The sequence below is a fragment of the Molothrus aeneus genome, chromosome 8, assembly GCF_037042795.1.
Source record: "Molothrus aeneus isolate 106 chromosome 8, BPBGC_Maene_1.0, whole genome shotgun sequence".
Lineage (NCBI taxonomy): Eukaryota > Metazoa > Chordata > Aves > Passeriformes > Icteridae > Molothrus > Molothrus aeneus.
This window is the reverse complement of record NC_089653.1, coordinates 1,212,207-1,226,004: the sequence shown is the minus strand read 5'-3', so window position 1 is coordinate 1,226,004 and position 13,798 is coordinate 1,212,207. Positions and strand designations below refer to the sequence as shown.

Sequence of the window (13,798 nt, the reverse complement as noted above, 5' to 3'; positions counted from 1 at the left end):
AAATGGGCCAGGTCCCTCCCAGGTGTTGGAGATACTGCTCCATTCCAGAGCATGATCTGGCCTACAGAGTACAAGACGTCTCTCTGCAGTACAACAGCCTGGACTTCTCTTTGCCTGAACTAGAAGATTGTCTTATTTTGTGTGTCAGCTAGAGAATGAAAGGAAAATGCAGGAATTGTTTTTTGTGGCTTCTGTGAAGTCTGATTTGCACTTGCTGTACCGACTGTAGCAAAAATGCTGACAAATTTTATTCCCAGAGTGCTGTTGGTAACAGCTAATAAAGCTGTACAGGAAATACTGAAATTAAGAACAAATAGTAAAAAAATTCTGTTACGTATTCTCAGCAATGTTTCATATCTTGGAAATCCTCAGGTGCCCTGTCTATATATATCTTGGTAAAAAATACAAATCCTGATTACTTTGTTTTAACTTTTCTTAATTTTTTAGAAGGCAATAGGTCTTTGCATTTTCTGAAACTGCTAGGATAATAGATTGTGTGTCACTGTAGGGTACCGTACAATAGAAAAAAAACAACAGAGAAAACAACTTTGGTGCCAAGTTCCTGGCTGAGAGCTTTATGAATCCCTTTGCTGTCCAGTTCAGGAGTCTGAGAGTGAGTCATTGCCTCCAGACTGAAGCTGGCATACAGTCAGAATGCATGGCACAACGGTTGCTGGGAATTCCAAGAATAACACTGGAAGTGTAAGTAATTTCATGCTTCGTGCCATCTAATCGTTGAAAACCTTTTCAAGCCTAAACTTTCTTGCCAGGCTGGTGCTCTACTATACAGCTTTAAGGATGCCCATCCCCCTGCCAGCCGTCCAGCAGCCGCTGTGTCCTGTCAGTCATCCTGAAATACACTGGGAGCTTGTCAGGCAGTGCCTTGCAGATGCCTCAGGAGCCCCATAGGGAGCCAGGGCACTTGCACTGAAGTTCCTAACACAAGGAAATTACATAGACAGTTGCTTTAGTGCTGCATTTGGACCTTATGTTTTCTAGCATAGGTGAGTGATGCACTGTTGACTTTCTAACAATCTAGCAGGAAATGGATTCTAAAGTAAAGGATTTCTAATTTATGCAGAATGTCTTTGGCTCTGCTTTCTGACACTTGGTAGTTTATGTCTGTATACAGTGTACTTATAGATTCTAAAAAAAGCTGCAGGTGCTGTGTTCACGTTGCATTGCAGATGGATATAGACTTTGGTTGTTTTTCCAGTGTCTTTCCTTACTACACCAAAAGACTCAATATCTGATGAAAAGACAGAATTTTCATTATCTTGAGGTTGGTAGCATTTGGTAGGAGTGTGCAGGTGGTTGGTTTTCTGGCTGTTCTGGGACACAACTGTATCTTGTGACACATGCTTAACATCCTAAGTGTTGTAAGAGCTGCTGGTGTACAGGGCTGAGATTGCCTCCTGTAGAGGTTAATCGAACTGAGTGTGAGGTTATACAGCCTTTTACCAAAATATCTCAGTTAGGGGGATGTTGTACTGCAGTAGACAAATGCATAAAAAAACCATGGAAGGTGGAATGTTGATTTTCACTTTTTTCCTGAGGCAAACATCAGGTTTTGTCATCTTAATGAATATGATGTAGAAGGACAGAGGTTCACTTAGTAAGTGGAAATGCCAGAGAAAATCCCAGGATGATCTTTGCTGGCTGTTTATTTTTCTTTCTATCACCTCTTATCCTTGCCTTAGTTAAATAATTAAAGAACTGAATTTAAATATTGATTAGCCTATATGGTATATAACAGTAAGGAGAGCCTGGTAAGCTAAAAATATGCAGTCAGATTATCAAAATAATTTAAGATCTTGTGGTTTTTGCTGCATTGGCTTGCAAAACTGTTTATATCTTTTTAGAAACAAAAGGAAGATTCAGGAAGCATTAGAATTTTACCTGAAAAATATTGCTGGAATCAGCAAGTGAGCCCTTAAGTGGGTTATTTATATCTTAGAATATAATTGAAATTTTCAGAGACAATAGTTTTTGCAATTGACTTTCAGCTGATGATTCGTTAAGGGCCCGACTCAAGGCTAAAAGCTATTATTGGCTTAACTGGCTTTTGAACTCAGGGCTCAAGCAAAGAATAAAAATGCTGATGGTGGACAGTATGCTAAGGGCAAGAAACAAACGAGCAAAAACCACAGAACAACCCAGAGTAGGGAAAGTCATGACACATGGATTCACATTTTTTTCTGACCTGCAAAAATGTGGTTGGATTTGTAATACTTTCCAAGTTTGGGAGTGCTCTGTGGTGGGATTGTGGAGCACAGTAGTCCTTTAGTAACAGGAATTGACTTTAATTACCATACATATTTATCTGCCAAAATTTAGAAAAGACCTGATGATTGCAGATAGCATGTAGCAGAGGAGATAGTGCTGTGAGAATGGAGAGCAAGCAACAAAAAGGTTTAATTTCTCCATTTTGAGTAAAGCAGGTGCTGACACCCTCCTGTCAAGGAATTGTGGGGAAGGCACTGCAAGGTTTCAAGTGAGAGTGTATTTGCAGAAGAATAACCTGAGTCAGCTCGTGGCTTCTTTAGGGCTCAGTAGGAGCACGAAGTGCAGTCCCCATCCAGTTTAATTTACCTGTCCCCTTGTCACTGATGTGTGTCTGACCAGAAAAAAATGCACAGCACTGTCAATACCATCTGTTTGCAACTGTTGTGATGGATTTCAAGAAGTGCCCATATTTTGGGAGACTTGTGAAAATATGGAAGATAAGGGTTGGTAACCAGCGCCATCATAAAGATTTATTATTTTTCCTAATGTGAATAAAAGGCAGATTCGCTGAAATATTGGCCAAAGATTTAGAAAATCAGTGAATTACACATGGCAGAAAAGGATCTGTCTTAGCCAGAGTGTGTAATGGTGTAGTTTGATGCAATCCCAGTGACGCTGGAGGACAGTATCTTGTTGAACTAAAAGGCTTTTTGGTTAAGGGGTGGGCGCAAGGGAAGCGGCTCAGGAGCTTCTGCGGCTCCGGGCCCCGCAGAGCCGGGGCTGGCAGCGCTGCGGGTTCCACAGCGGCGCTCTGGGGCTGGCAGTGCCAGGCAGTGGTGGCCTTCAGAGCGAGCTGTTAGTGTTGGACACAAAGACACCGCTGGCAGTTCCAGTTTGTTTCCTTGGTGTTTGTTGAAAGTATCTAAATGTTAAGTGTGTAAAATATGGGCAGTTAATTTGCTTTGACATTCCTGGAGTTCTCTTTCCATTCATATCTGTGGAAGGATAAGCGGTTTTTTTCTGGTCAGTCTTATCTCGGGTTTCTTTGTCTTTTGGCTCAGAATTAAAACTGAAAAATCAGTTCATTCTATATGCTATTGCCTGCCTGGATGCAGCTGAATTTGTGGGAACTTAGCTCTGCCACTAGTATAGTTTGTAATTAAAGAAAAACTTGGCACTTGTCTAACCTTAAAAAAACCCTAAATTGCTTTATACCTTAATTCTTTAATTATTGCTCATATTATCTTTGCTTGTAAGTGAAATGTGGATAACTCTCCAGATCCATTTCTACACCTCTTGCTACAGGAACCCAGAACTTACTGTGTTTTGTTAAATCACTGCTAGGTTCACTGGAAGGTGACAATATATCTCTTCAGCCTGCAAAATTGCAGTACCTTATTACTTCATTATACAGCAGCAGTGGTTGTAATAAGTCTTGCTTAAAAAGGACAGATATCCATTATTTGTGTATTTGAAGTCTTTATTGGCTAAAAAGGCTTTGCCAAGCTTTGTTTTGTAAGAAGTTAAGTTACTGCAAAATTTAAAGTGTCTTTTATTTTGGGACAATAATCGGTTGCAATCCAGCTAAAGCAGTTATAATTCTTTGTTGACACACACACATTTCAGGCTAATGGCCTGAGCCATGGCCCAGTGAACTTGGTGGAAACTATTAATTCACATCAGTAGATTCTGCATCAAGTTCCTAATGAATGATTTATTCACTTTAAAGAACTTACTTGGCTTTACTTCCATCTTATTGACTTCAGTAATAGGCTTTCTCAACTTAATCTGTCTTGACACTTAAAAAGTATTTGTTCTTGCAGGGTATAAAATAACAAAATGTTTCCCTTTTTCTGCTGTTAATTTCCAGAAATTTTAAGGACTGCTGTAAATGCTTTTTGTTCTTAATGTGCTTATTATAGAACCCCTGTAATTTGGCACGTGGAATAAGGTAACGGATATTGTGCACATAGCATTAATGTTTTTGTTTTGTGATAAATTCAGTAATGGAATTTGATGTTTTTGCTTTAAAGATCCTTTCTGGACTAGTAGAGGATTTTATTTAATGGTATTCTAATTGAATTATCCTTGTATTTTTTTAACATGTCAGTGTAGAAATCTGTGCATGAATATAAGGAGTTATATGTACTTTAAGTCTATGGTTTTACAGTTTATATAATTATCAGTGTATTTTTTTAACGGTTTAGAAATGGGGAATTGGAAAAGTTTATTGTATTTCTTGAGATCAGGCTCTGTTATGAAACAAGTTTATCCTCACATAGTTAGTCTCTGTGCTGTGACAGGAGGCAATGAGGCTTGTAGTCATGGTTAATATTGGCTTATTGCACTTCTCTTGTTTTGTACCCAGGTGAAATGTCAACAAAAGTGCCAAACATTAAACTGAAAATTGATCCCCGGAATCTGCAGATCCAGACATTTACAGTGGAGAAATTACTGGAGCCACTGATAATTCAGGTATTTTAGAGTTGCAGAAAGTAAGCTGGATAACCATAGAGGGAGGGGAATAAGGCTGAAGAACTTTTGACTAAAGGCATTATTCTGAAAGTCACACCCCCAGCTCTTCTGCACTTGCACTTTACTCTGGCTCAGGAGCTCTCCAGGGGTTTGCCTTCCAGGTTTGGTCATTCATTTGGTCACCTCCAACTTTGTCACCCAGTCTGTCCTAGTAAATGCTGCATGTTGTAGCTGGTCTCTTGCACAGTGTTATCCAGGAGATGCTTAAATGTAGAATACACTGCAAATGGATTTCCAATGTGTGAAGTAATTCTTTAAAAATAAAGTTGTATTTTCCCCATTTGAAGCTTTGCCTCTCCCAATTTTTTTTTTGTCTTTTCTTCCTTTACTCATTTTTCCTGTCTGGAAGGTTACTTTCCTCAGAGAGTGACCTTTTCTTTTCTATCATGACTTCATTTCCAGCTACTATTAACTGAACTGCCTCTTTCTTATTTTGTCTGCCTTTCTTTATTTATTTTTGCCTGGATATGATTGATGGTGTAAAAACCCTCAGTTAACAGGTCAGTGGTTTGTGGAAGTTGTTGAAGATATGTGGATGGGTTATAAAATTAGTTTCAAAGTAGTAAGAATAGATGTCTTGATAGACTGAATTTAAAAGCCTCCTATAGACCAGTAGGTCAGACTGTGCTGAGGCAGCTGCAACACTGTGGGTGTTTTTAGAGGAGGTAAAGAAAAGTAAATTTTGGTTTGAGTTTGGCAGGATCAAAGAAACCTGACAAAACAGAGGAAGTGCAGATCCAGAATAAAACAAAGAAACCATCTAAGCTTTGTGGTTTTTTTTGCCTCCCAGCTCTTCTCAACCATTGAAAAGCTTGAGCCTTTTCAATTGGAAATGTTTTGGCTCTAAGAGAGTATTTTGACTGTCTTTTCCCTCTCTTAAGCCTAACGCTTTGCTTGTTTCATACCTGGGTAAGGAAAACTTATGTTTTGAGTGGATCCTTCAAAAGAAAATGTTGAAAGTATAAGAACAGGGATTAAAGCTCATACTCAAGGGTGACTGAAAGACTGGAAAGATAATAAATGAGAATTAGTCTGTGATTAGAGAATCAGACCAGTCACAGATAAAAATGATGTTCTTGCCAGATTCCCTTTAGCAATGCTGCTTGGAATGCAATTTAACTTTATTTTGAGATTTCTGTTGTAATTTATTTATTTAATAGTCTTGTAATGCTGTGGCTGGAAAGAAACAATGGAAGTGCTTGAGGTTCTCTGAAGTCTGTCCTAGCCTGCCCAGTGTTAGGGCAGTCCTTAGATTAACAGCATCAATACAGGAAAAAATTGAGGCACAGCCAGCTTGGGAAGCACCTAGGAAGTCGTTGTGGAAATAGCTGCAGATCACTTGCTGAATTGACCCTCTTCCCTGCCATGTGCAATTGGTAGTGGTGATTACTGTGAAACTCTGAAAATAGTGTAGCAGCTGGTTTGTGTAAAACCCTCTCTGAGTTGGCAACTTCTCTCTCCTTGGAATAAAACACTGTCCCTAAATTGCCCTGGGTGTTTCCCTCTGTCTGTGGCCTTTATTGTATTCCAGGTGTTTTGAGGATGTTAGTTGTGAAAGGAAGGCTTCTCAGTCTAGTTCTCAGTCAGTGCATCTGGCACAACAAAAAAGGCAGTTGTCAAAGTTAGCATGGTTCAGCTGAAACAATGTGTAGAAAATTCCCTGCATTTTGGGGTCCCTTGGATCACTGATGAAAAACAGGCAAGTTGAAAGGCTTGTGTTCCCACCTGTCATCCACACCACAGGTGTTTGCTCACAGGGAAAGCACTCACTGTTGGTTTTAGTTCTACATATGGTGAGTTTACCTTCTGCTCACTGGGTGGGATTAGCCAGTGTTTATTTGTATATAATACAAATTCACTGGATTTGAAACCATGGACAGGGGTTCTGCTGTTGTCATTAGATCAGAGTTCATGTCTCGTTTTTCCTAAATGTCTAGGGATTGACATCGAGTTACATTGTTAACAAAAAAGAATGTTTTATGATTGATGCTTAAAAATACTTTTTATATTACAAAGAGGTGAACCAAATACTATGATACTCAAGGTATCAAGACATTGCTTCCTGAACTACTGCAGTAGTGAGAGATTGTCTCAAAGTGCTGCCAGTAACTGAATATAGCATTGGAAGAACTGCTTCAGAGTTTCCTAGAAACTTAGTGTTTGGCATAACCAAATACCCACCTCTTCAGCCTAATAACCAATGACAATAACAGGCAGCAGTGGCACGATTCAGCTCTGTAAATGTGGAGGCACGTGGCCTGGAAAATGGCTTAGAGACTCCTTGTGCCTTTAGCATAACTGTGCTGTTCCTACCAGAGCTAGGCTGGGGATGGGCTGTGCAGGGTAACAATGGCACACTGTGTTAGTCTGTGCTTCTGTTCTTTCTGGGTAGGATTGTATAAAGTTTTTACATTCCTTGTTGGGGTTCTGTGTTAGAGAATTCAGAGTAGTTTTTCTGTTTTCCATAATCTCTATGAGCAAAGAGCTATCTAACAAATTTTGACTTGTATTTGAGATCAGCTGCCACCTCCAATATTTCCTGAGAGTGATGCTAAAGATGCAGGGTCTTACAGTCAAGAGTTTTCACCTGCAGGAATCGTTGTTTTTTTACACTTTTTCATTTGTTTTATTTCCTTTCCTCCTCAACATATCAATGAACAGGATATAGAATGATATTTAACATTTAAAAAACTGCAGTAAATATCTGCAAAGTAGAATACATTAATTTCTAGTGGAATAGTGATTAAATACTTAAAATTTTAAAAAACCCTTCTATTTGATAGATTTTTTTGGGCCGCTTCTAATTTTTGATGGTGTTTTATGCCTTTCTTATTGGAAGTATTAGCCTGTAATCTGTAACTCATTCTTAAAAATATGGACATTGAAACTGTCTTAAATGTTCTAAAACTAACATTGAAGTGTTTGTAAAAATAAAAGATAAAGATTTTTATTTCCAGTCCATTCTCTACCAGCTGGCTGATTTATGTGCAATAAATAATTCCATTTTCTTCCTTTGAGCTAGAGTCAGAAAAATACCCAAGCCTTCTTTAACAATCTGAGCCAGAGTTATTTATGTTGCTCTCTCCCTTGTGACATGCCAAAGCAGTTGATGTCAAGTGGATATTCCTTCTCCACCCCAAAATTGCATGAATGGTGCAGGGGTCAGGGCTTTTGTGTTTGTAGATGTGTTTATAGAAATGTTACCCACAGGATATTTGTCAGTTATGTTTACAAGTAATGATTCATAAAGAGCACTCAAGTGCATGAATTCATGGATGAGATCTGGAGGTGAGCTAAGGCACCTGTAGCACTGTACTACCCGTGTTCTGGCACAGGAACGGGAGCATTAAAAACGGATCAGTGAACTTTATGACAATAAGGTGTGCTTTAAAATACCTGTACAACACTTTAAAAAAAAAAGTTTTTGGAATCTTTCCTTAGTGTTGCAGCTCAAGGAATGCCTTAGAGAATAGTCTTTCAGAAACATTCTGTTGGAGTGTGGAGGCTGTATTCAGATGATGAGGAATGTGGAGTGGGATGGTCTATAAAAACAAGTTCTTTATGGGTGTTGAAGTGCATTGGTAAAATAAAATTTGGTCTAAGCTGCAGTAAATATAAATTCTGGGCAAATTGGTGTATAATTTTAATGTTAAGAGCATCCTGAAGAATTTGGAGGTGTTGAGCTCTGGCCACAGAGATAGCCCTTTGGTAAGAAGAGAAAGCATTGTGAAAGGTGTTTGTACTCATTTTGGGTATTTGTTCTGGGATACCTTGCAAGTCTTAGGCTGGAGGTATGGGAAGACCCAGCACTTCTGGGGAGAGAGAACCTGACCACAAAGCAGCGTGCGCCCAGCTGGCCAAGGAGGCCAGTGGGAGCCTGGCTTGTGTCAGAAATGGTGTGGCCAGCAGGACCAGGGCAGTGATTGTGCAATGGTGAGGCCACACCTTGAGTCCTGTGCTCAGTCTTGGGCCCCTCATGACAAGAAGGACATCGATGTCACCATATTTTCTGAAAAATCCCTTTGCCAGGATTTTTCTCCTGAGAAGCCTCAGGAAAGAAATGTAAACAATAATTATCTGATTGCTTGGAATGTGGTTTGGAGGTTGCTTGTCAACAGGTGCATCTTTGACTGGTTCCATGTGAATTGCTTCTACTTAATAACCAATCCCAGCCCAGCTGTGTTGGGACTCTAGTCAGTCATGGGTTTTTATTATTCATTCTTTTCTAGCCTTCTGATGGCTCTTTTCTCTTTCTTTAGTATAGTTTTAGTATATAATTTTCTTTTAATATAATGTAATATCATAAAATAATAAATCAGCCTTATGGGAACTTGGAATCAATTCTCATCTCTCACCTCATCCTGGGGACCCTCACAACAGCACTGCAACACATCAAGGTGTTGGAGCCTGTCCAGAGGAGGGCCAAGGTGCTGGGGAAAGGGCTGGAGCACAGGTCCAGCAGCAGCAGCTGAGAGGGCTCAGCCTGGAGAGGAGGAGGCTCAGGGACCCTTCTGGCTCTCCACCACTCCCTGACAGGAGGCTGTGACCGGGTGGTCTCTTCTCCCAGGTAATGAGTGCTAGGAGAGGAGGAAATGGCCTCAGGTTGCCCCAAGGAAAGTTTAGATTGGATGTTAAGAAACGTTCTTTCCCTGAAAGGTGTGTCCAGCGTTGGAACAGGCTGCCGAGGGACACGGTGGAGTCACCCTCCCTGGAAGCATGCAGAATGCACTGGGTGCAGTGGTTTTGGGACATGGTTTAGTGGTGCACTTGGCAATGTTAGCTTGACAGCTGGACTTGATGCTTTTGGAGGTCTTTTCCTACCTGAATGGTTCCATGATTCCTGCCTTGCTGAACCCTCCTCGGATAGCACTGGTATTTTTTTGTTTTATTATGAGTAGGTTTTAAAACAAGCAGTGGCAGAAGTCGGCATCAGGATTAATAGAATGTAATAGCGACATTTCTGTTAACTTTGCTTTGATCCTGCAGAAGGAGGAGCACAAAGATGATGCATACTGAGTAGAATTGCATTAGATTGAATTCAGTACTTTTGCCCATTCTTGGTATTTATGCTGAGCTTTGCCTGTCTGTCTCTAAAGCAGAGGGAATCTCTTTGATTATTCATAATTATATATTTTTTTTATTTTAATAACAATATAAATTCACTTGTAGAATTTAAACCATTATTGTCTCTTTTATTTCTTTTAAATGTAGGTTACAACATTAGTGAACTGTCCACAGAATCCTTCTAGTAAGAAAAAGGGCCGTTCCAAAAGAGCTCGTGTCTTGCTTGCTTCTGTGGAGGAAGCCACTTGGAATCTGTTGGACAAGGGAGAAAAAATTGCCAAGGAAGCAGTTGTGTTCAAAGAGGAGCTTCATGCAGCGCTCGCGGATGTGCGGAAAGAGAGTAAGTACATGGCAAACAATTCAGGCACCACGAGGAGCTGGCTTAACCATGCCTGGTGTCACAGCGTAGCCAGGATATCTGTGGGAAACGTGTTGTGATGTGCAAATGTCTGAACTTGGAGTTGTCTAATTATGTATTCTGGGATAACACCTATTAGGAGGTAACGTGTGCAAGCTGGGCCCCATTGGGAAAAAATACATATATCAGTGGAAGTTTTGTTATTTGGAATGTAGGTGTTTTTTCTTTTCATGAGGAGAGGATGCCTCTTGATCATTTTAGTGGCTGTTAAGCATGACTAAAAGTTAATGTATATTTTAACTTCTTGAAAAGAACTGTTTACCTGAATCTCAGATTAAGGCCTCTTAAATCTTCCCTCTTTTGTGCTTGTCCTTACTAGTAAGGATTTCATTTGGGGAGGTACGATAGTCCAGTGTGGAGGTATGTTTTGAGAGTAGGAGGAGGATGGACCCTTTAACCTTCCGTAAGAGTCATCCCCTCGTGATAGAGCAGCTCCTCTCAGGTGAGTTTTGTCATATTCTGTGTCCTCCTGACTTAATCTCTCAATTTTGAACCTGATTCCCAGAACTAGGCTAGTTTTTGTGATCTGCAGAGAATGTTGTAGCCATTTTCTTGCAGGCTCGTTGTTTTCTTGAGTTTTACTTTTCCCCATGGAAACTGGGAATATTTGGGTGAGCACGAAGGCCATGAGTCGCATGACCAACATCCTGAATGTGTTCCTGCAGAAATCACAAGCTAAAGTTCATTTATGTTTTAATTAGATCATCCTGTCCTTACTAAAGATGGAACTTAATCAGGTTTTCCTTTAAATTTAAATTTATTTTATTTGTTCATCTTGCGCATGCAGCTGGGATGGTTTCTGAGTCTCTGCTGCTGTTCAGGGCAGTGATTACTTGCTTTGGCTTCCTCTGAATCTAGAGATGGCTGTGGTTTAGAGTTTGATCTATGCAGATGGTGTCTGAGATACTTTAAGGTCCTTTGTGATTAAAAGCGTTATGACCAGCAAGTATCACTGTTATCTGTCACACTGAGCAGCTGAGGCTCTTGCAAAATCATTCATTTTGGAGTACTCTTAAAATGTTAGCCCATCCATTACTGGCTGATAACACAAGGTAAGAATGAAATATATAGTTTTATATTGATTTTTATACATAGAGAAATTGAAAGTGTGAAATATTTTTTTTATTACTTATTGATTTTCAGCCAAGACCAGAGGTAACTACAAAAATAAATAATACATAAAGTAGATTATATATACCTCATACATTTTAAAAGAAAGTTAACTCCATTTTATCACCTACCATTATGCAATGATAAAGTGAGTGGTTGCAGCCGATCTCCCTTCAAGGATTTGCCAAACTGCTCAGGTTAATTTTAAGAAATTGTTGAAACAATTGTAAAAAAGGTAGCAGTTTCTTAATTTCACAGATATTTTTAACCTTTGAAGCTGTGTGCTATTTTTAATTTGTGGTATGCCACATCATATGTAACTGAAGTGCCTGTTACTCAGGCCACATTGTGCTGCTGTTAAATGTCTCCTGTTATTTACTTGAAGCTCTTGGAGGGGATGTGGGTCATCAGCCACGGCTGCCTGCAGTCACCTGCCATGCATGTCACAGCATACATATTTAATTGTGTGACTGTGCTGACTGGCAGGGACTTTTATTAATGCAGTCTTAAATTAATTAGGAAGTTTTGCACGTGGCTACACCTTGTGTTTCCTGGATAATGGAATTTTGAAGAAATGCCTTAGATAATTTCTCTCACATCAACCAAACTCAGATTTGCACATTGAGATCTGGAAAGAATAAATTCTGTCTCACCTCCTCTTGTGTTTTACCTTATGTCACTGAACTTGTTCAGTTGGGGATGCATCATGGGCATTAAACACTTATTCCTTTGGAGTGTCAATTGCCAGTGTGAAAACTCCTTCATCACTTTTGGAGCTCATTAATTTGGGGTTCCTTTTAAAGGAGTGATTGACTTTTTTCAATCTGCTTCTGATATTCCTATTTACAATAATGCTTTGGAGAATAAAGGAGCAAATGAATGGGATGAAAATGAAGAGTGGGGGTAATGTTTGGTGTGTCTAATTCATCTGTGTGTAATTCATGGCCTTCAGAAATCATGATGGCATGGATATGGCTTCACTGACTACAGCTTGCTCTTGGCACTGTCAGTAGATGAGATTCTGGAGTCTCAAATTCAGTTGAATTCTGTAAGTGACCTCTGAAAGGAGGTGTTACTATAATGGATGACAGACATGTTACCTGGATAAACGCAGTGTTTGCTTCCTTTGACATCTGTGAAGTTTTATCAAAGATTTATAGGCTTGGAGCCAGTAATTTAAATAGATGTTCTCTGCATTTTTCTTTGTTTTCTCTCAAGAAAGGACTTTTTAAGGCCTGCCCACATCTTGATAACATCTTCTGGAACTCTGCTAAATGGGTCAGCAGGAAGGTTTATGGGTGGTGGACTGTATGGATCATCCAGAAATTCACTGGCCTAGTAACTGAAGAACTGCCATGATTTTTGTTGATCTGATTTAGTGAAGCTTTGTTAGAGGCTACTTATGTCCACAGTTTTATTCTAAAATAGTGTAATAAACCCCAAAGTGTATTGAAAAACTTTTGCTGAGAGATTTCATGTGCGTGCAGCATTTCAAGATTGTCTTCTAATTCAATGTTCTGTGGAATACCTGAGCCCTATGCAAAGAGTGTAAGGAACATTGTTCAACCCTGAATGCTTCTGGCACTAAATATCAGTCTCAAATTCATGTCCTGATTCTGAGATTTAATCAATTTGATGGCAAGCAGTGATGCTGTTCATGTGGTGAAATGTTGCTGTAGAAGTCTGAATTGAAGTCTAGTGTTATCCTTAGGATGATGAGTTTTTGCATTTATGTGAAGGTGTGATGCCTTACAGTTCTCAAACAGTTGCATGGGCATAACTGAAATGTTCGGTATTTACTGCCATTGCTGACTGACTATATATAGTCAGAAACACAACAGTTGTTGTCTGCCTTGTTTCTATCTATTGCAGTGTCAGTGTTTCTTGTGTTTAGCTGTTATCATGCTCAAGTGTGTTCCCAGATTAACCTGTCATCACACAGAGCAGTGAATTGAAAGCAAGTTACTTGCTGGAGTTACATTTTGAGCCTTAAGTTACTCTTTAAAAGGAAATTCTAACAAATACTTTGATGTTTTGAATGGCCATATTTAATGTCTTTTGATACTAAACAGGGGAGGCAAGAGTTTGATGGCATGGAAAACATTCCCATTTCCTAGCAAGAAGTGGGTGCTTACTTAGAAGGGCATTTACTAAAGGAAGGGTATAGGGATCTTTTGTATTATACTATGTTCTTGTTAGTTCCTCCTCTCATCTTAAAAGTAAACTTACCTCTTCATGTAGAATGAGAAAGTTAAGTGCCTGTATTCTGCATCTGTGGGACTTCTGTTCTGGGAGGCAGAACTTAGATGGCTTAAAATGATCTGTGCTGTACACTCCTTTCATCAAACCCAGAACAGATCCTCTGCAAGAATAGCTTTTGACATCAGCATCACTGGATCAGGTGCCCCTGAGTGGGAAAGGGAGAATGAAGAGGTGGGTGTGAGG

The 13,798-nt window shown here is 39.6% G+C and overlaps 1 protein-coding gene across 1 annotated transcript in view; it reads left to right on the top strand.

Moving 5' to 3' along the window:
* Nucleotides 1–910: 910 nt before the first annotated feature.
* CTNNA3 (catenin alpha 3) overlaps nucleotides 911–13,798 on the top strand; it is a 431,599-nt gene continuing 418,711 nt past the window's right edge. Inside the window, exons 1-3 of the mRNA XM_066555001.1 lie at nucleotides 911–1,004; nucleotides 4,595–4,701; nucleotides 9,973–10,165. Of these exons, the coding sequence (XP_066411098.1) occupies nucleotides 989–1,004; nucleotides 4,595–4,701; nucleotides 9,973–10,165 (316 nt within the window). The 5' untranslated portion in view covers nucleotides 911–988. The remainder of the gene's footprint in view (nucleotides 1,005–4,594; nucleotides 4,702–9,972; nucleotides 10,166–13,798) is intronic.